The following is a 22,413-nucleotide window of genomic DNA, read 5'->3' as shown; positions in this document are numbered from 1 at the left end:
TACAATTACAGGATCAGAATTCATAACCTGCCAAATTAATTTTTCCAAAAATAAATCATTTTTTTTTTCTTTCTTTTTTCCAAAATGCAAAATTAATCATTAAACCATAGTTTGACGTGTCACGTCCCAATGTAGGCCCCCCTAGATACAGGAGCATTTTGTTAACTACCTAAATTGTATCAAATTAGAACAGAACAAACATAGGGCTTGTTCTGTTGTAGGACAGACCTGAAACTGAAAACAGAAATTAAACTCCTTCTTTAACTGAAATCCTATTTAGACTAAATCAAATTCCTATACTGATTAAATTCAGATCCCTGTAAATGAAAAGTTAACACTTAAAACATGAAAAAAGACAACGAAAATAAACATCTCTAACAACAGTACTAGACCAGTACCTTGTTAAATCTACTTGAGCTGTATCAGCACAGAAAACAACAAACACAAACATGAAAACATAACATCTTTCAACATTAATCAAAAACAACGATTCTTTTTTTTTTCCCATGTCACAAACTGTTCAATCGGACGTCCAACGCGCGGTAGGAAATATCCCACAATTATTTTTTCGCCTATAGAATAACAACGCTTGGAAAATCCTCCTTGATTCTCAGAACTCGGCATAGTTTGCATTGACTGATGAGGGACGTAGATCTCTTAGGTTTGGGGCGGGGGCAAAAGTGGACTGTAGTAGGCAGAAGACAACAGAATCTCCTTTGAGCATCACAAGGCTCTGATTCTGAATGACAGCTTATTGCTTTAGCCATGTCAATCATGACAGCAGAAGCATCAAAACGCTCCCTTCTCCATAGCAGCAGGAGGACAACACTCCTTTCTCCAGTGTGAACATAGGAGATCCTTGTAGTCTCGGCTGCAGAATAGTGGTCGGGTTGACACCTCTCCGGCTATCTCAGTGGCCGTGAAGGTCACCTGCTGTGTTGATCTGATGATAGAGGCTAGGCGAGAAGCATTCTGTTGTGATGGCAGCTGCCGGTTGACACACCCCCCTGGATGCTGTCGGGTTGCCACTCCCCCTTTTTGGTGCTGTCAGATGTCAGTTGTTGACACGCCCCTGGAGCGGGAAATCACTCCGGTGTAGATGACCAGAATGGAACCCTCTCCCATGTCCACCTATTACCACCTATTAAAGGATGACATGCAGCCTTCCTCCAAAGAAAGTTAGAAGTCCCTCTCAAATCATGCGGTTAGAATATTAGTCCTCCATGCAAAAATCAAGAAAGTGTGTTATAACATATTAGTCCTCGTTTTGACTTTCATTTATATACCTCCAATGTAATTTAATATAGTGACATAATAAGTATATAGCTTCAATCTTTGCTTCTGGGGTTCCTGGAACAAAATATTTTTAGATGGGGGTTCGCAGCCAAAACAAATCATTTTGGGTGACATGAAATTAAATTAAATTCAATCCAAACAGAAAAGTCCTTTCTGATTGTATTAAACGTTAAACTCACCAACACTGCAGGTGTACGGAAAGCTTGAATTGTCCTCTTTCTATCTGCAAAGTCTTTGTTTCATAAAATCCGCCATAGTTAAATGTTATGAACTTATGAGCTACTTTCCGTCAAGAAATTATGTGCAGGTGATTCTTTTTCCAAGTGTCAGAGTTTGGAAGCGCTCGTTTTCAATAACACAACGTCCTGCTACCTGCATTATTACATTATGTGCAATTTTAAAAAAAAAACGCTGTACGCAGGACCAGTGATATCCAACGAGCGCTTCCAAACTCCATGCTGCTCAATGTTTTGCCACTCAGTCTAAATGAGGGGCCCAGGGGGTGTGTTTCGGTGGAAAAGTGATGCATGTGCAGTGCATACTCTCTCAGCGCATCTGCTTGATACCCCAAAAGCCTAATATCTCCCCCAATAAGCCATGGGTTCGAATCCCTCTTAGGCTAGTGGTTAAGAGGGTTGGGCTTTAGTGTCCACCTCCCTGCACATGTTCAAATCCCGAGGTATTCCATAACAGGTGTGTCTTTTCTTGTCCATGGCTTTGTGGTTGGTTGTGAGCTTGTAGATCGTATTTTTTGTTTTTCCAACCGGCATGCGACACTGCTGCCGCGCATGGAGGTATGAATCAGAGCCTTTTCAGCTTCACTGCTTCCTGGTTCTTCTCTGGTGGATGTTTGGTTTTCTTGAGCTGGTATGTTCATAGTCATGCTTTGTGGGTTTTTCAGCGTTTACTCTTCTGATGGAGAAGCCAGCTCTCTGGGCCCTCTGTTTGTGTGTGTGTGTGTGTGTGTGTGTGTGTGTGTGTGTGTGTGTGTGTGTGTGTGTGTGTGCGTGTGCGTGTGCGTGTGCGTGTGCGTGTGAAAGCGTTGGTTCTTTCTTCTTTTCATCTGGCTTATCTCTCTACTGTTCATTATTGCCATGCATGCCTAAACGTGGAGAGTCGTTAATCTCACTGTCAGTGGAAGCTCACACACGCACTCATACACACACTCATACACACACTCATACACACACGCACGCACGCACGCACGCACGCACACACTTTAACGGATCAAAAGTGAAACTGTCTGATTAAGCATGAGTTTAATCGAATTTGTCAAAACCACTCAAATTGGTTTTGATTCAAATTGGAGTTTCCGATTTTGGGAGCAAAGAGGCTGCTCGAGATTGGTTTTGTCTCCCCGACTTCTTTTAGATGAGTGCTTCTCAAAGCGGGGAACGGGGACTCCAGGAGTCCATGGCAGGGGTTCCAGGGGGTCCCCAACAAATCAAAATGAGTTAATGTAGCATCAAAACATCGGCTATTTGAAAATAGAAGATCTTCAAGAGCTTGTATTTGCTGCTATTTTCTATTTTGAATCTTTTTGAAACACTATTCTTTTAAAACACAAATCTTGTATTGTATTTTCAGATGAGGGTCCATGGCCTAAACGTTTGAGAATTTTAACGGATCAAAAGAGAAACAATTTGTTTGAAGCTTGAGTTTAATCAAATGAGTCAAAAACCAATCTAATTTGTTGTCCAAATTCTAATTTAAGATCTCGAGTTTGTGCGTCCAACTTCATTTTTGGGTGGGGGGGAATTCACCAGAAGACAGCAGATCTACAAGTTTGCATTGTGAGCTTGTAGATCAGCTATTTCAGTGTGTACAGAGCCAAAGGTCAAGTTCACTAAGTATTGAGGGTTTAAGTTGTTAGCCTGCATGTCTGAGATACACATTGACATACATTTTCACAATACTGATGGGGGTCCTTGGCCTGGAAACCCGTTGAAGAGCCCTGAGTTTAGATGAACATGGTTTGGCTAGTGGGGAGGAGAGGAGAGAGGAGCTAGGGATCATCATGTGCAGTGGTGGAAAGTAACTCAGTACATTTACTTAAGTACAGTAAATGCGATGTGACACATTTTGAGCTTGTAGATCTGCCATTTTCAAAGGATTTTTATACAAGTTATACATTTGAATACTTGTGAAATGGTACTTTCTACTTTTGGGTACTTTAAGTATATTTTGATACCAATACTTTCGTACTTTTACTCAAGTCAAGTTTGAATTTCTACATTGCAGTATTGATACTTTTACTTATGTAAAAACTGTGAATAGCCTACTTTTTTCCACCACTGATCATGTGGAAGTATTCATTCTGCTAGCACAGCAGATCATAAACACACACAAATAGCAGGCAGATGCGGACATACAAGCAGCAATCATCTGAGGGGCTTGTCACACTATGCCGCGCGCACGCACACGCGTGCACACACGGCCGTATTACTAAACTTGTGAGGACACATGATGACGTGTGGAAATTTTAGGACAGCGTCAAAAGTAGCTGAAAGCAGCTGATCCTGATCTACAAGCTCACAACTGGTCGCACTGTGATCCTTTGTGAGCTTTGTGAGCTAGATCGGCATTTTTTTAAGTATAACAGTATAACTCCGTATAACTCTGACCCTTGAACCCTAAAACTATATATGTGTAATACTAATAATCCTGAAATGAATCTTTTCCTAATTATCTAATTCCCTAATTAATTTTCTAATAATCCTAATCTACCATTAGGAAGTTCTACTACACTGATAATGGGCATTTGTGGACGCACGCACGCACGCACGCACGCACGCACGCACGCACGCTCACGTGTGCACACAGACAGAGAGAGAGAGAGAGAAAGAGAGATGGTTATCTTCTCTTCTCTTCACAAACTCACAGGCATGCAAATAAGTACACAAACATATCCGCGGTGTGCACACATGCAGACATGCATGCATGTAAACACAAGTATCCTACATGCACATGCAGCTCACATAAACATACATGGGGTGGTCCATGCATTCACACATAGTGCTGTGTGCGCTACACCGGTCGTTCTCAAACTTTGTCCAGTCAAGCAAGGACCCCCAAATTGATATATATTTGGCCACGGATCCCCTCATCTGAAAATGTATTGTGTCAGGGACCGCCAGAAGAGAAGCAGATTATTTCAAAATGACCTTTCCAACATTGTAGATATTTTTCAATAACTCTCGCAGCGAGGCACGAAATGACCAATTTAACATTGAGGGGCCCATGCATTCTTCTGAAGACCAAAACAGCTATGACATGGATTCCTCCCATCCTGGCCAGCAAATTGAATCGAGTATTTATATATTTTCTGGGCAGTTTTTTGTTTTTATTTAAACGTCAGAGACAGTAATTTGAGGGCAGAGAGGGGGCACAGTACATGCACCACCGGTCAGAGAGACGGAATCGAACCGGGGGCGTTGTTGCAATTATGTGGTCGGCACTCTATCCTGTCAGCTTCCGTCACCTCCCAAAACCTTTTTTGAGTGGAACGTTGTACCGTTGGTCTGATACCGCAAGACTGCTCTGGTCCAGAGCATTAGGACTTCTGGTCCAAACTGTTAGGACTTCTTCTTATATGTGACTCTTCGGGTATTGGTTTCATATCACCGGTAGAACAGTCTCTCGACTTTATTAAAGGATACCCTTTAGCTATACTGACCAAAACAAAGACGGATTTAATGCAAAACAATTTCTTTTTTTATGAACTACTGCTTTAAGGAGTTAATTTTCATGAAACAATCATTCATATACTGGAAAACGACAAAAACAATGCTGACTCCAATTAGTTCTATATAGTCCCCAAAAGGCCTTCCAAAGAACCTTTTGTCCGTTGCCAGTTGTCAGTATTAATATAGTTTTCCTCATAACCGGTTGAACACAAATAGAAATAAATAAATATGTTTTTCTTAAAAAGTATAGAACAAAGTTAATGTTTCTTGGCAAGACATTATATGTGTTTTATGACACCATGTTCCAGATCTGTCATTATTATGACATCACGACTTATCTTTGATGGCCGGAAGAAGAACTGACTGGAAGGTTTAGCCTTTATTATCGCTGACACTATTATATTAATTACGATTATCATTATTTATGTATTCTCCTGACACTAAGCCACATCTGTCACCTCCCGCTTAACTCAATGTAGTTCCGGGACTCGGTTACATGGCGTTGCCATCCAGGACTGTGGGGGGAGGGGGACAGGCTTAAAGTTGTACTTATGTTTTACTTATGTTTTCCAATATCTATCTAGGCCTGTCAATAATCATCACAACAAATATTGTGACACGTTGTGAACTTATACTCAGATTTTCATTCAAAATTTTCAAAAATAAATTGGTTGCTATATACGGCAACAGCTAATTCCTTGTTTGAAAGGTAGGCTATAATAATGAATAGGTGTTCCAGGTCTCAATGGGTTAAAAGAGTTTTGAGTTAGGTATAATTTTTTTGGCTTGTAGGCTTCTTGACAACAATTCCACAAGGCAGATAACTTCAATATCCATACAGAAATACATGTCCCAAATTCCCAATGTCCAATGCCAAAAACACAATTAAATCGCTAATCACAATCAAGTACTGTAGGTTAATTGTATCGCAAATGTGAAGGTATTGGCGTTAGTCTAGATATCTTTATAAAAAACAGGCTGTCATTACATTTCGCTGTGAAATCACACAGCGCCCTCTTCCTTGCTGCCTGGGTAGTGCTGCTGATCGGAAACACCCTTCCATGTTTTTATTGGGAGATCCTGCAGATCGAGGCTGTAAAAGAATTCAGATTATTTCTTGTGTGTGTGTGTGTGTGTGTGTGTGTGTGTGTGTGTGCCCGGGTGGCGCAGTGGTAAAGTGGTAAAGCCCACCACCGCAGAGTCTGGGGGTTCAAATCCCCCACGGTGCATCCGGCTTTGTTGAACGTACTGAGGGGGTGGAACCTGTCAGCATGGAGTGTTGGGCGGGAGGAGTAGGTCGGAGGCGCTACGTCCTCCCGGTGGGGGCTCCTCACTGCCAGGCGAGCCAATAGGATACAACAGCAGTGACAAAACAGAAATGTGTGTGGCGACTGGGAATAAACTAATAATAAATTCCGGTATAAACAGAGATAAAATTTAAAAAAAGCATTACTAAAGCACTACACAACACTACACAACATTCAAAGGAACAAGTCAATGCCTAAAAGTTTGAACATGCAATGTTGGAAGTTGGAACATACTGTATTCCCAAGCCAATTTGCTGCGTGTCACTCCCTTTTTCCTGTCACTCTCCACTGTGCTATCCCAACAAAGGTTGAAAAGCGAAAAGTGTCGGGTGGAAACTGTTTCCATTCAAGATTCAAATTCAAAAGTAGTCAAAGTAGCAGATCTACAAGCTCAAAACGAGCTTGCAGATCTGCTACTTTTGATGCTGTTTTGTGACAACGCTGTAGTGTGATCAAGTAGAATAAAACTAAAAAAGTTAAAATATGGAGATAAGAGGTTTCTGTCTGACAGCAATTATATACAGTATACAGTATATATATATATATATATATATATATATACACACATACATAGGCTACATACATACACACACCCCCACCCCAGTCTTGGATGGTGACACTAAGCGACCCCGAGTCCCGGAGCTCCACTGGGGAGCGGAGGTGACAGATGGTGACAGCGTGACACATCTGGCTGTCTCTCTCTCTTAAACACCACTAACCACTTTGCTTTGTCTGTCAACACAGTGTTGGCATGAACTTTAAACTATACATCTGAAGCCTAATTTATACTCTGTAGTACGGCTGTGTCGCTCGGCGGAAAAGTCCTTCTCCAAGCGACACTGTCATGCTGCTGGGTTATAAATTCAATTTAACACTTTCTCTGCATTAGAGTAATCTGCATGTTTTAATGTGCTACTTCTGCCTTGAGATGTCACTCTTTTCACCCTTAAAAGGACCACTTCATACATTTCCAACCGTTATCTAAGTGGTCCTCACTGACTCATTATGAACGTGGCACCATTTCCATCTGCTCACTCTGTGTCTCATTGGTGGGCTGTGGACAGTTCAGACACCTGCCTACAGAAATACAGAATTTATCTTACTGGAAAGTTATCAAGATGAAATAGAAGTAAAAATGTCTTGCATTAACAAAACAATTAAAAAATAAGTTTGAAATCACCAAACCTGCCTAGCGATGATGTCACTGGTAGGCAGGTTTCTGAAGTCCACAGCCAACCAATGAGACACAGAGTGAGCAGACATGGTTCCACCTTATAATGAGCATTAGTGAGGACCGAGTACATGAAGATAATCTTGAAGATGGTTGAAATGGTCCTTTAAACTAATTTATGCTCTGTCGCACGATGAGAACGGCCATGGAATAGCTGACCTACAAGCACATAGCCGAGCTTGTAGATCGGCTATTCTCTGCGTATACGCGGCCAAGTGTCAATCAGGCTTACAGATGAGTGTGTCATGGAGATTCTGCTTGTTAGGAAAAGTTTACGACAGTAATAGAGTTAGTTGAGTTTTACACCTTCGTGTCAGGCTGTCTTGTTTCTGTCTCTCCCCTGGCGAACAGATCAATAAGGTTGTTGTGCAGATCCCGTGGGCATCGATGCTTGTTTGTTTATTTGTTCGTTTCATTGAGTGGAGAGAATAATGTGTTTCCTCTGTACAATAAAACAGACAGTTGGACGCGGTTCAGTCAGCCATTTGGAGCTGACAGCCTACATCACACACAAACTGTTTTTTTGTTTTGTTTTTACTATTTGTGTGCGTGCGCACACACGCACGTCCCCACAACTATAGTAGAATGTGAGAAATCGACATTGTGAGGACCATTTTCTTGGTGTGTGTGCGTGCGCGCGTGCGTGTGTGCGTACTTGTCTGTGTGTGTGTGTGTGTGTGTGTGTGTGTGTGCAGGAGAGAGGAGTGTCCAAACCTTGGCAGCGCCCCAGCTGTTTCCCAATGGTAAATATGTACGCCTCCCCCCTCCTCTGTTCGGGGGTCTTCTTGTCTGAGTCATGGCGGTGGTATGGAGGGTTAGAAAAAGTCCACCTTAACCTCTCTCTCTCTCTCTCTCCCTCTGTGGCCTTTGACCTCTCACTGCGCTCCTGTACCTTCCTCCTTCCTACTGTGAATGCCCTTCCAATAACAGCGGTGACTGTCCGCCATGTCAGAGAGCCACGACTTGGCCAAACACAGCTGCAAGCCAGACTCTTCTGATGACCAGCACACTCTGCACTATTAGCAACACTTAATCTGCATTTTACTTTATGTTTTTCATCGGAAATCACTTTTATTGTCACGTCACAGGTTTATGACAGTGGATATAATAACTTTGTTACCACTGCACTCTCTGACTGCTCTGGTTGCGTTGTCCTCTTATAACATAAACATTTGGTATGAGAGAAGAGTGGCACTCAGAGGGACGAGATAAGACCGTTCCCGCCTTGCAGGAAAACAGACGTTTCAGCTATAGCCAGCCTTTGTCCGTTAAAGCGTTTGTTTTCTTGCGAGGAAAGGTAAATAAAGAACTGACTTATCTTGTCACTTTGAGTGCGACTCGTCTCTCGTAAACCAAAATGTTTGTGTAAAACAGTGTCAGAAATTTGTTTTTGTGCAACAAGCTCCATCGTTTTCTTATTGTTTCCAGAAAGAGAGAGAACAAAAACAAGAAGAGGGGTGGACAGGGTGAAAAGAAAGGAAAAATCAAAAACAAAAGGTATCTACATATTTACACATAGCATCTCCATCCATACTGTATGTACATGAGGTTTATACGTAAGGTGCATTAGCGTAGCAGCCTTTATTTGCCGATGGGTTCTCAGATTGGAGGCGGCCTGACATTGGACCTCACAGGTATTTCGATGGACTATGATGGATCTAAATGAGGCAGAGTCAACTGTGCATAAGGGTTAGCTCTGGTCCATAATGTTTAAAATGCAAGGCAGAATTAAGCATTAGTGCTATGGGGTTAACCTTTCCTCTACAACAATACACCCAGCGACGAGCCAATTCTTCAAATCGTCTCCATTTAAAGGGGAATACCACTCATTTACTATGTCATGTCATTAACACCATGGAGGCCCAGGGCGGAGATCTCCGTCAAGTTCAAGTTCATGGTCAAGTGCCCAAGGCGGAGATTGATAAATAGGACGAAGATTAATCATATCAAAACCGTTCGCATCGCTCCACAGCCTAGGAGCGCTTGTTGCCCAATCCTCGATGACGCGCAAGAGTGACACGTCATCGAAAATGTTCCCTGCCTGTTTAGCTGACGAAAACGAAAATCTTAAAACGTTCATAACTCGCGATCTAAATCATCCCGTCTAATTATGAAAAAATATCCTGTGTTTGACGGCCCTCCGCGGTCCAGTCGCTAGTCGCGATAGATTTATTCTTACCTCCCGCTGCCACGACTCTAGAGTGGTGTGGCTATTGTTAGCTGCTACACAGACATTCACAACAACTTCTTGATGATGTCATCAAGATGTGATTCACCATGTTAATGATTATGCCGGCTGGATCTCTACTGAAATCCAGTCTCTGTTTTGCCTGCGTGGGCGGGCTCTGTGTTTCTTGCGCGTCTTCAAACAGATGCTTCAACAAGTAGTATTTTTCGCTGTGGAAAGTGTTATTTTTTTGCCCATGGAAAGTTTACAGTGGACATGAATATACTTGGCATCTTTGACAGACAAGAATGCAAAATAATACCGATACATTTCTCTGTCATGTTCTGCCACTCTGATCTTTCTTTCTATCTCTGTTGTTGTTTGGAATGACGGACAGTCGCATGTACGCTACATCATAACTGTGCGCAGGCTAACAGAACAGATCTACAAGCTACAACGCATCTCTGTTTTTACCTGTTGATAGCTTGTAGATCTGTTCTATTTTTTAATGTCATGCGACAACTTGCTACTATGAGTGCATAGCAGGATGAATGAACAAAAACAATGACGCTCATTTGTAACGCAGCGTGTTTTGGCGGAGTAAATAGCTATAATATATTATAACTATTTTTTAATTCCTTATACTACTCGTTACTGGGAAAAGTAATAATATTACAGTAATGTATTACTAGTAACTCGTTATTGCCCAACACTGGTCTTGAGTTCAGTTCAGTTCAGTGTGTGAGCATTTGGTCTGGTGGATAGATTTTTCTTTTACAGTGGAGTGTATCGGAGCAGAGTGATAATGGGTACAGCAGCGTCCAATTAGTCGGACAGCTTTTGTACTGTAAGGCCATGAGGTCTGCAGGTTTGTTTGTGCTCTTGATACGAGCCACTGTGAGGTGCAGTGCAGCCACATTCACTGTACTGTACTGTATTAGCGGTGTGGGAGGAAAGCCAACAGTCTGAGCATCACTCTAACACTAAAACTAACAAAATAACTACCGGTACACCTAGGAAAACAAACTAAAAACTAAAGTGCATGAATGCCTACTGACTGGCACCGAGTGGCAAAAAACTACCTTGACAGCCCATTCATTCAAACAGAAAAGTCCTATCTGATTGCATTAAACGATGTTAAACAATATTAAACTCACTTTGCCTGTCGCTTTGCCACTCGATTTTCCATTCACTTTATGCATCCGCATACCCTCTATTAAGCAATATTACATGAGAGGGGGTGATTTAACTCATTCCATGCCACAGGACGCCTTTGGACACCTCCCCTTTATCGTCATTAATGCACGCCTGCGATGCTGCCGAAAGCAACGCAGAAGTGTAACATTGCAATTATACAACAGTTACCCTTAAAACTAAGAAAATCCCTGAAAAAACCTGTAGACAGATGTAGCCACTACGACCACAAATGTCCCAAGAAACTAGCCTAGCCACGAGTATGCTGCAATCTGGTAGAACAGAGCAGCTTGAATTCTTTGTTTTGATTAGCTGTTCCATGATGCTGGTTTGAAGCACGGCTAACTTATACAATTGGGGTGGTTGTATTTAGTCTCCCTGCTCTTTGGTGCGGACGCATGTCGAACCAATGCTCCGTCAGACCATAGTATGCCTCCCGGCTCTAGTAGCTCAATGGTAAAACATTTCAGCACTTGCACAAGAAACCGGAGGAAAGTTACATAGTGCTGCTTTCACACACGCATTCACATCTGATGCAACACCATCAAATGTTGTTGTTTTTTTCCTTTCAAAAACAATTCAATAATAAGGAAATAAAGACTCAGCATTCCAAATTCAAGACTTTACGGGAAAAAATACCATCTGAGGTCGGAGCTTACTTGTCAAATTGACAGATGTGTTTCCCATGAGTCAAGGAACATGTGGAAACAAGTGCCATGAATTTTGGCCAAACAAAGCACGAGGTATGCCTGTTCAAAGGTTTCATTTTCCAAAAATTGCTATAGCGCCCCCCTTTGGCCAATTGGAGTAAGACTGTTTTCAGTGCTATTTGGCATGACCCTCTACTATACTGTAAAGTGACATACGCATATGACGCTGCATGTATGTATTAGGGGAAGAAGAAGAATTTTCACAAAACAGCTATTTTCATTGGATTATAAAAACGTCTTTTTTTCCACATAAAAAAAAGTACTACGATTTATTTTCCGTATAGGTCCAAAGTTCACGTGTAGAAGTTTTCGTGCATTTTGATCAAAGATTCTGGGAGGAGATATATTTGAACTGTTTTTCATATAATTCAAAATGGAGGGTGATCTAAAGGTCAGAGGTCAAACGTCAGAGCACATAAGTTGTTCGGCATGAGGAGATGCATATGTGTATCGAAGTTTTATTGCAGATGGTCAAACGGTTCATGAGCTATGCGCATTCAAAGTTAGCATTTTCGCATAGTCACCGTTTGGCATGGCCCTCTACCCGATTCCCGCGTTTCGCAAAAACCGACTGCACGGTTCAGCCAGAACTGCTATTTTTGGCGGAAGAAGAAGAAGAAGAAGAAGGAGGAGAAGAAAAAAACCCCACAAAAACAATAAGGACAAACTCCTACACTCCTACTAAAGCAGACAGAACCCCTGTTGAAGACCCATGGCCATAAGGAATTTGGCTTTACATCACACAACTTAAAAGGAAATGTGTTTTGATGCTGACATGAGACGAACGGCGGAATACATTCTTCCGTATTGAAATATGACTACCCGACAAATCTGAATAATTCAAATGACCTCCATTTCCTGGATAAATGACGGCGTTATGGATATAACAAAGATGATGCCATACAGGGGAAAATAAAGCCATAAATCTGTGATGAGTTATCAAACCCCCACACATCAGGGAGATTTATGAAGTCATTACTTTCAATACTAGAAACATCTAGATCGAGCTGTGGGTTAATAAATATGGAGCACAGACGCGCTTTCACTGTAATGTCTGATTATATCACCACAGTTGGACAGAAACCTCTTATCTCCATATTTTAACTTTTTTGTGCCTTTTCTTTTGTAAATTACTTGATCATACTACAGCGTCACAGAAAAGCAATACAAGTATAGCAGATCTACAATCTGGAAAACACGCCGCAAAGCAACACATTTTGCGCTTGTCGATCTACTTTTTATACTTTTGAATTTAAATCCTGAAAGGTTTTGAACACCCGACAGAGACAATATAACTACAGTACAAGGTTATTTTAGTTGCCTAAAACTAAGGAAATGCAAATAATAAAATGATTTTATTAAATGTCCACTTCACCCATTTTCAACCTATCTTCATATAATTTGTCCTCACTAATGCTCATTATAATATTATGATTTTGTATACTCGGTCTGGGTCTCAGAGGAGGGCTGTGCACAGTTCAGAAACCCACCTACCAGTGACATCATCGGTAGGCAGGTTTGGTAATTTCCAACAAGATTCCCCCCTCTTTTTTTTTAAATTATTATTATTATTAATGCGGTGGCAATGGCTTCTAGCCTTCTATTATAGCATGATAAACTTTCCGGGAATAGCAAGCCTGCAGTTTCTATTAGCTTTGATTCCCCCTTCGAAAGGTTCATGCCAAAACCGTCAGTTAATCCCAAATAGACTGATGATTTAGCTTCTTTTCAGCTTTTTTATGCCATTTCATGCCAATCCTTTAGCGTGTGTGTTTGATTTATCAACATACAGAGTCCCCATTATGGCCGCAGTTTAATCATCTGGCCGCCGGCTCCTTGCCGTCTTCCTAATGTAGCCCTCAGGTTAAGCAGCCATTTCCCCGCCGTACTCTGTCGTCACCTCGCCGTATGTAACCTATACTGTACATTATACTAAGTATATTATAATGTATCGTCTCTGTCAGGTGGAAACCTCATATGTCCAAAACTGAACGATTCAGGATTCAAATTTGTACGCATTAAAAGTATAACAGATCTATCAGAAGCTCGAGCTTGTGGATCTGCTACTTTTGATGCTTTTGTGCCACGCAGAAGATGATCAACTAGAGGTGTTCATTTATGAATAAACACAAATGGAGATGAGAGGTTTCTGCCCGACAGCAACGATATACACAGTAGTATGTATATAATATATGATCAAATATTCCTGGGCTCAACACTACAGCCCAAACAGAACCAGCTTATATCGGGGAGGGGGGATTTACAAAAGTCTGCCCAAGTAGCCTACTGAACATAAGTAACATTTGGAGTGCACATTTGTATACGATACTTGTATACTACTTTTGTATTTCATTAACCAATTTAGCCTTACTTTATCCCATTCAGACCTTCGTCCGATTCTAAAAACACCATCTAAAACCTAGCCTAATGTTTCTGAAAATCTTCAAATTCTTATTTGTTTTTAATAATAATAATGTTGCTACAGGTACATGTATAGCAACAAATATAGCAACAGACACAGGTAGCTCCCGGATTCAAAGGTATAACACTGGATAGATTGCAACAGGTTATAGGTTAATGCGGGTTAATCCTAATCTATATTTGAAAAATAAATCCAATCTACAAGCTCACAACGCGTTACGATGCAACTTGATCTGCTAGTTTTCGAATTTTAGCACATTTGTAATATAATGGGTATACTTTTTAAACATTTTTTAATTCAGGCCCTTTACTTGTAACAGAGTATATTTGTGGTGGTATATATATAAGTAAAATATCTGAGTACGTCCACCCACTGAAACATTTCTGATTCATCATATTGTGGGAGTATTTACAAAAATCTGGTCCACTGTCTTAAATGTGGTTCTGTCAATCCCAATGCGCTGTAGTCTGGTCTGTATCCAACACTCACAACCCACAGACATTCCACAAGTTTAAAATCACTTATTTTTAGCCATTCACAAAGTGAAATGTCATAAATATTTATCTCGCCCTCGTTTAGCACATAATCGTTACAGTTTGGTGTTGTCTGTCTGTCTGTCTGTCTGTCTGTCTGTCTGTCTGTCTGTCTGTCTGTCTGTCTGTCTGTCTGTCTGTCTGTCTGTCTGTCTGTCTGTCTGTCTGTCTGTCTGTCTGTCTGTCTGTCTGTCTGTCTGTCTGACTAAGCATTTCTCAGACATGTCCTGACACACTGTCTTATCACTCTGTCTGCCACATCTCTCTGCCTCACATGTGGCAATTATGGGAACCCACACAGTAGCACACACTCATACGCGCATGCAAGCACACGGACACGCACACACAGATGCGCAGACATATGCCCACAAACAGACACATGCAGACGTGCATACACATGTGCGTGTGCACACACACACACACACACACACACACACACACACACACACACACACACACACACACACACACACACACACACACACACACACACGGACGAACGAGCATACACACACACGGACGAACGGGCATACACAAGTAAACACATGCATTTGTACCCGCCCGCCAGCGCGTGCACACACACACACACACACACACACACACACACACACACACACACACACACACACACACACACACACACACACACAGGCGTGCAGTCCCGGGCGCGCGCGCACACACACACACACACACACACACACACACACACACACACACACACACACACACACACACAGACACTGTAGGGTTCTGTATAGAGCATGTGTCCTATAGGAAAGTACGCATTTTACTTTTGGTCAGAGAAATTACATATGAGATGAAGAATGCTTATTGTTTATTAAGTGTGTGAACCCAATGGTACTTAAAATTAAGAGTGATATTGACATATTGGCTTGAAATATCAAATATTGTGTCGATATCGATATATTTGGCATACATATTGAGATATGAAATGTAGTGTTGTAGTCGAGTCCACCTAAAGCGAGATCGAGACTGACCGGAGGTGAGACCGAGATCAGATTTTTGGGGTAAAAGCGGCCATGTCTTCCCGGCACCCCAGAGCTTCTATTTTGAAGGAATCCCGGTGCTGGTTGTGTTAAGCAGCCGAAATACTGCCAGATTTATTGACTAGGGCTATCAAAATGAGTTAATTCACTGAGTTCATTCATTTATGGAAATCATGCATTAAACCGTTTAACGCAATTAACGCATGCACAAAATGAGCCGACCCATACATCCCATAATTCCACCCACTCTGTTATCTGATTGGCTGTTGGATCCAAACCATGGATCTGGACGTCTGAAGTTAAATTGCCTATATCCTTAGTCCAGGGATGTCATTGTCATGTATTTTTAATCATTCACTTTTAAACAACAGGTACAGTTGCATGTATTGGAACAGCAGACTCTAACTGTGTCTCGTGGATGGGTATTGATTAATTGATTGATTGATTTATTTTGTGACATAAAAAAAGAGGACGAAGCCCTTTCCGACAGTCAATGTCTCACCGAGGATGAAAACACCATAAAGCATGAGGGCTTATATCCATTGTGGCCCTCTTCCACAAAAAACATTAAACAGCATAACAAACGATAACTCATCAAATTCTGAGGACAAATTCCACGTACTAAATGCGAACATATCCACTGTAAAGTACAGCAGAGCATTATTTTAGTGTTTTTTTTCCCCCAGTTGCTGTTGGTAGTCACCAGTTCCCACCTGATGTCCGACTGCTCCAGACCGTACTGAATAACTGCTAGTTTGCATGTCATCATTAGATGACACTGATATCAGTGTGTGATAAATAAGAAATTTGTGTATCCTCCAAAGAGGATGATACGATCTCCCACCATGCCATGACCCATCTTTCCTCCAAAGAGGATGATACGATCTCCCACCATGCTATGGCCCATCTTTGTATCCTCCAAAGAGGATGATACGATCTCCCACCATGCCATGGCCCATCTTTGTATCCTCCAAAGAGGATGATACGATCTCCCACCATGCTATGGCCCATCTTTGTATCCTCCAAAGAGGATGATACGATCTCCCACCATGCTATGGCCCATCTTTGTATCCTCCAAAGAGGATGATACGATCTCCCACCATGCCATGGCCCATCTTTCCCCAGAGGATGATACGATCTCCCACCATGCCATGGCCCATCTTACCCCCTTGGGCTCTGTATTGAATTTCCACAGAACATTGAACATCTGGTCCGAGTTTACAGCACCATATATTGTACGTACAGCTCTGCATTGTAGTTAAAGGCTGAATGACGGCAGAGTCCTTCTGGAAGAAATTGTGAAGAAGGTGGGTTCGGTCAGGAGTTGGTCTCAGTGTCAAACACTCTGATGTCGTAGTACTCACCCCACTTGTGCCCTCCGCCCCCAAATACAGACATCTTTGTCCCGATGATGGTGGACGAGTGACCTTCTGAAGCAGGTGCTGTAGTGCCTCTGGTGTTAATTAAAGACCAGACCATTGTGGAGGTGTCCAACATGTAGATGTCATTAGTGTGTCTAATCAGCTCACTGAATCCTCCATGTATATGTATGACCTTCCCCAAGACATAGGCTGAGTGGTTGTACCTCCCCTCTGACAGTGTGTTCAGCTACACAGCAGGCAGTGTGTTCAGCTACACAGCAGACAGTGTGTTCAGCTACACAGCAGACAGTGTGTTCAGCTACACAGCAGACAGTGTGTTCAGCTACACAGCAGACAGTGTGTTCAGCTACACAGCAGGCAGTGTGTTCAGCTACAGTACACGGCAGACAGTGTGTTCAGCTACACAGCAGACAGTGTGTTCAGCTACACAGCAGACAGTGTGTTCAGCTACAGTACACGGCAGACAGTGTGTTCAGCTACACAGCAGACAGTGTGTTCAGCTACACAGCAGACAGTGTGTTCAGCTACAGTACACGGCAGACAGTGTGTTCAGCTACACAGCAGACAGTGTGTTCAGCGGCAGAAATAAAGACAAAGAAAATCCCAAATGAACTAGGGGCTAGTAAATTGGCTGTGTCTGCAATGTTTGAAAAACAAAAATGTTGTTGAATGTATTAAAATTATAGGCGATTTTACTTGAATTTGAGGTGAATTTTCGGGGTTTTCAAATTAACACATCCTGTGCATCCTGTCGGTAAGGAAGCGACAGTGCCAGAGTTCAATGGTGGCATTGACAACAGGACAGCATTAGGCATGACAAAAACATGACAGATACGGGTAAGAGCAGACATAATGTGTGTAATATTGAATGTGACAGGCAGTAAGAATGTCTCACAAGTGCTGTAGCACAGTGGTATTTGTGGTTGTGGGCGGGTATGTGGGCTGTGTGCATTTATTTTAATGATAAATCAATCCATCTGGGGGCTGGATCAACGGAACTAACATAGTATATACTTTTATGTTCCTGTCTAAAACTAAACTAAACAAGAACAAATTAAAAGTAAACTGAAATCAAAGTCTAAACAAACAAAAAAAGAATATCACACGACAATAACAACCTTTGGTTTTGAAGCCCATCTGCAAATGGAACTAACAATATTTTTATGTTATAGTTTAAAACTTAACTAAACGAAACAAACTAGAAACCTGCTTTAAATAACAAATTAAAAGTAAACCGAAATCAGTCAAAGTCTAAACGAAAAGAAAAAAATGCACACTATGATAACAACCTTTGGTTTTGAAGCCCATCTGCAAAAGTCCCACATACCGTTGGGGACATCAGTCACCGCGTGAGCTGCATGGGCCATGCGGGGACACATTCGTCCCCGTAGTGCTTTTTCAAAGAGAAAGTGGACGTGGAATTTGTCAAGTGTCAAATAGATGGAACTCCAGTTATCATTTCCTGACCGAATATCCTATACCTTTTTTTTTTCTTTTTCAAATCAATCCGTCCAGCAGCCCAGCACGTCGACACAGGCTACTGTAGCTGAAATTGCTTTTCTTTTTTCATGTCCAAAAAGCTGTCTTCAAAGGTTTTAAAGAGAAAAATGGCTGGTTTTGATCTGTCTAGAAGTGGATGTTCACCGTCCGGGCGGGGGGAGGGAGATGTACTGTACCTACCGCACTGAATCTCAACATGTGGTCCACGGACCCCTGCAGGGTGTCCTTGAGTAGGGGATTCCAGGGGGGGTTGCCGACTATGATTGAAAATTAGGAACCAAATGGGACCCTTACAGATATATAACTCTGAGAGTGTACCCATGGAACCATGTGGACCCGTACGTGTACACTCTCAGAGTTAAATTAACCCTGACTATTCTATAATGTAGATTTGGAAGTAGTGAAAATAGCAGATCTACAAGCTCACACCGTGGCACGTTGTGAGCTTGTAGATTGGCTATTTTCACTAGTTTGGGTCTCGCGGGGAGACGATCACATTCATCCTTTGGGTCGCGAGCTTAAAATGTTTGGGAACCGACCGGTCTTAATGCACATCAGAGTGAAATGAAATGACAAAAAGACTGAGAACCATTGGCTGAGCAGTTTTCAAGATCACAAATTCCATTTTCTAAAGAGAAATAAACACGCAAGCCATAAATGCAACATTACACACACAAACAACAAGTATTGACAAGCATGGGAACCCTATTTCTGGTTGCTTGAAGTCTAATCTTTTCCAATTTACTTGTCTTCTCTCTTCTGCTCATTTTATGCTCCTACCAGCCTCTTCTAACTGCTTCTTGTTAATATTTAATAACATCATATAGTTTCTAACTCCCTTTTTTTTCTATGTGCAGGTTGATTTGTTTATTTCCGTCTCTGTTTCTGCAGTATAGGAACAACCAGGGAGTGTGTAACTTGCTTCTTCTTCTCCCCTGGTGCATGCCTAATGCCTCCGGTGGAAATGTCAGCCTCGATAGATGAGGAGGGCTCCCTGTTCAGTCTGGATGTCGTTTCTACTTTCTATGCATGCATACAGATTAGATACCGACTGCACTGTAGACCAATAAGGCAGCAATTAAAGTGGTAGCTCACCCCCGAAATGCATTTTTTTCCCCAATCAATTACTCACCCCACGAAGACTTGAATTTGTGGAGATTGTTTAGTTTGTGTCACATTCCTGTACCAAAGTCCAATATTTTGATTAATTGAAATACATTGAATGCCAAGCTTCACAAGAGCGAGATCATGTATTTCAAACATTCCCTTATATTAGAGTCGTAGTCCATGCTGGATTACAATATGAGGGTTGTTTTGGAGTTCATAAATCAAATGTATTTTGTTGTTTTGCCATGGCCTCCTATTTGCTTCAGTTAATCAAATATTACAATATTGGATCAGGAATGAGACCAAAACTAATCTCCTTGAATTCAAGACTTCAGTAATAGGGTGAGTAATAAGCTCTATGCACACAGAATAACTCTTCCTACTTCCGGGGCCCTTACCTAGTTTCTTTACAGCTGTTCATTTAGTCTACAGTGGCTCTCAAACATTTAAATTTCAAGGACCCCCACTACTTTGAGAGTGTACAAATAGATCCATTTGTACACTCTCAGAGTTATACACACCTGTACGGGGCCATTTTGAACCCACTCAAGGATACTTTGAGACCCACTGGTGTAGCAGTGAGCCAACATGCACGACAGCGGCACCATGACTCTGACCTGACCAGAATGGAACAGAGACTTCATTAGTATCATACTATCATCGGTAACACCTGTGAAGGAAGTAGGGAAGGGGCTCAACTTCTTTCCAAAATGGCAAATGCATAGAGCCCATTCAAGGCTTCACGGAGTGAGTTTTTCTCCCGGATCGGGAGAAAAAGATTTAATTTGAAGTGTACTTATTTCCCCTTTCTAGGAGTTTGACTGCCAGTGTGTGTTGTTTCCCTCTGCAGAGACATGTGCGGTGAACAACGGCGGTTGTGACAGCACGTGTCACGACGCGGTGACGGGGGTCCGCTGCAGCTGTCCCGTGGGCTTCACCCTGCAGCCCGACCGCAAGACCTGCAAAGGTAACGGCGCCAGAGACGTCAATTCAAATAAAAAACATTAAGCCTTATTTCAGGAAGGTGAAAAATAGCCAATCTAATGTTTAAAAGTTATACATGCCCAAAATTGAGACACCAGGTTGAAAGGAATTAATTATGGATCAATGGATGTGGGGTGGAGATCATAGACTGTAATGACATTTAAATTACACAGATTCATCTGTAAAAAAAATGCATGTTCTTTGTTTTAGATTATAGTTAGTGAATTAGTTAGTTAGTTTATTGACTTAAAGTATTGTTGGTTCCAAACAATAATCGAAAACCCATGAATACAAACTTTTAAAAGGTATACGATACATTAACCCTAGAACACTAAACACGGGTGATTTTCACCTGTGTTTATATAATTTACTGATATAATTTATATTTTTGTAATTTTCATAATGTTGCTGATGTTTGAAGTGGATGGTTCTCTCAGTACCTTCATGATGCTCAGTGATTCACATTGCTGTACTTTAATATATTTTGATATTTTACATTGGGTAAAATATACCCGTGTTACGGATGGTGTAACAAAAAAATATGTTTAGTTTTCTAGGGTTAAAATATACAATACACAACACAAAATCGCTTTACTCATAAAACAGGAGATTAATATTGCTCCAAAAGTGAGCAATATAATAGAAACACACGTAATATAACTGGATGAGGTTAAATTTACCATTCCCTGGTACCCCAAATGACATATGAATGGTGTCTTCACTGTCTTTTGGATCTACAAGCTCACAACATGTCAAGCTTGTAGATAAGCTATTTTTGAATATCCTAAGTATAAAATAGGGCTTAAGTGGTTAATGATCAATGGTTAGAGTCCACTAACATGATGTTCAGTATTATGATTCTGAAATGGGACATTCTGCATAATGAGTGACTACTTTTACTTTTGCTACTTTAAGTATACATTTCTGCTTATTCTCTGTTTATTTGTATTTATAGTGCATAGTGTATTTATGGGGCGTATAGAGACGCCCCAAGGGGTCTCTGTGCACTTCACAAGAAGTCATGCAACAAAACACAGTAGCAAAGAAACACAGTGAAAGTGCCAGCACGTATGGTCAAACAATCACCGCAAAAAAACAGCAAACAAAAAGAGAATTTTCATCACAGGGTTTAAAACCACAGGGTAAGAAGAGGTGGGCATAACAATGGAATCAATCAGTAAAAGCTTCAGAAGAGGGGGGGACCCAGCAAAACCCCTCCAAAAACTCAACCACCCTGATGAGAGGAGGACAATACTGTGAAGCGAGGAAGGTTCCATGAACCTGCAGCCCTCCGCCGTGGACTGGAGACGTCACAACCTGGGCACACACCACCGGGCGGTCTAATATGCCCAGTGCTATTGGACGGAGCATCGCCACCCCACGACAGAACCAACAGAGAAGCCATATAGGGCACCCCGCCACCCAGATCCCCCCCACATCCGAAGAGTGTGTCACAGGCTAAAAGGCTGCAGTGCCCCCTGCATGCGTGCGTGCAAATCAGGGTGGGGTGTGTCACTTACTTCATGACAAACTGTCTGGATAAATACTGTATCATCATGATGCAGTCAGAATAAACTCTTCCATATAGTCAAAAAGAGGGGACCTCCATTATTTTTCAATGGAAGCCAGCGACATGCAGATACAAAAATGCATCCAACATCTGTAGCTAAACAGTTGAGCTGGTTTCAGTTTCAGCTAGCTATACACATATTCTGTGCAGCTTTGTATCTTTGTATCTTTTGTACAGTGTGAACCCAGCATTACTCTCAATGCATTGTGGTATTAATTTCCATAAATCTGAGTATTTCTTCCTCCTGTGATGCGTGGTTCCAGGTCGCTATCAGACCACGTCTCTCTCTCTCTCTCCTGTGACTCAGCTCATCTCTC

At 41.7% G+C, this 22,413-nt stretch overlaps 1 protein-coding gene across 3 annotated transcripts in view; it reads left to right on the top strand.

Annotated features, from left to right (window-relative positions):
* The window catches only part of scube3 (signal peptide, CUB domain, EGF-like 3), a 197,251-nt gene that overhangs the window by 136,854 nt on the left and 37,984 nt on the right, over nt 1–22,413 (top strand). Inside the window, exons 7-9 of one of the 3 annotated variants that reach the window (XM_079528501.1) lie at nt 8,216–8,263; nt 8,949–9,017; nt 20,393–20,509. In XM_079528501.1, the coding sequence (XP_079384627.1) occupies nt 8,216–8,263; nt 8,949–9,017; nt 20,393–20,509 (234 nt within the window). The remainder of the gene's footprint in view (nt 1–8,215; nt 8,264–8,948; nt 9,018–20,392; nt 20,510–22,413) is intronic. The other 2 variants (XM_079528502.1, XM_079528503.1) reach the window with 2 other exon arrangements.

The sequence above is a fragment of the Electrona antarctica genome (genome assembly GCF_951216825.1).
Source record: "Electrona antarctica genome assembly, chromosome: 2".
NCBI lineage: Eukaryota > Metazoa > Chordata > Actinopteri > Myctophiformes > Myctophidae > Electrona > Electrona antarctica.
The sequence above is the reverse complement of the archived record's forward strand: the minus strand, read 5'-3'. Positions and strand labels throughout refer to the sequence as shown.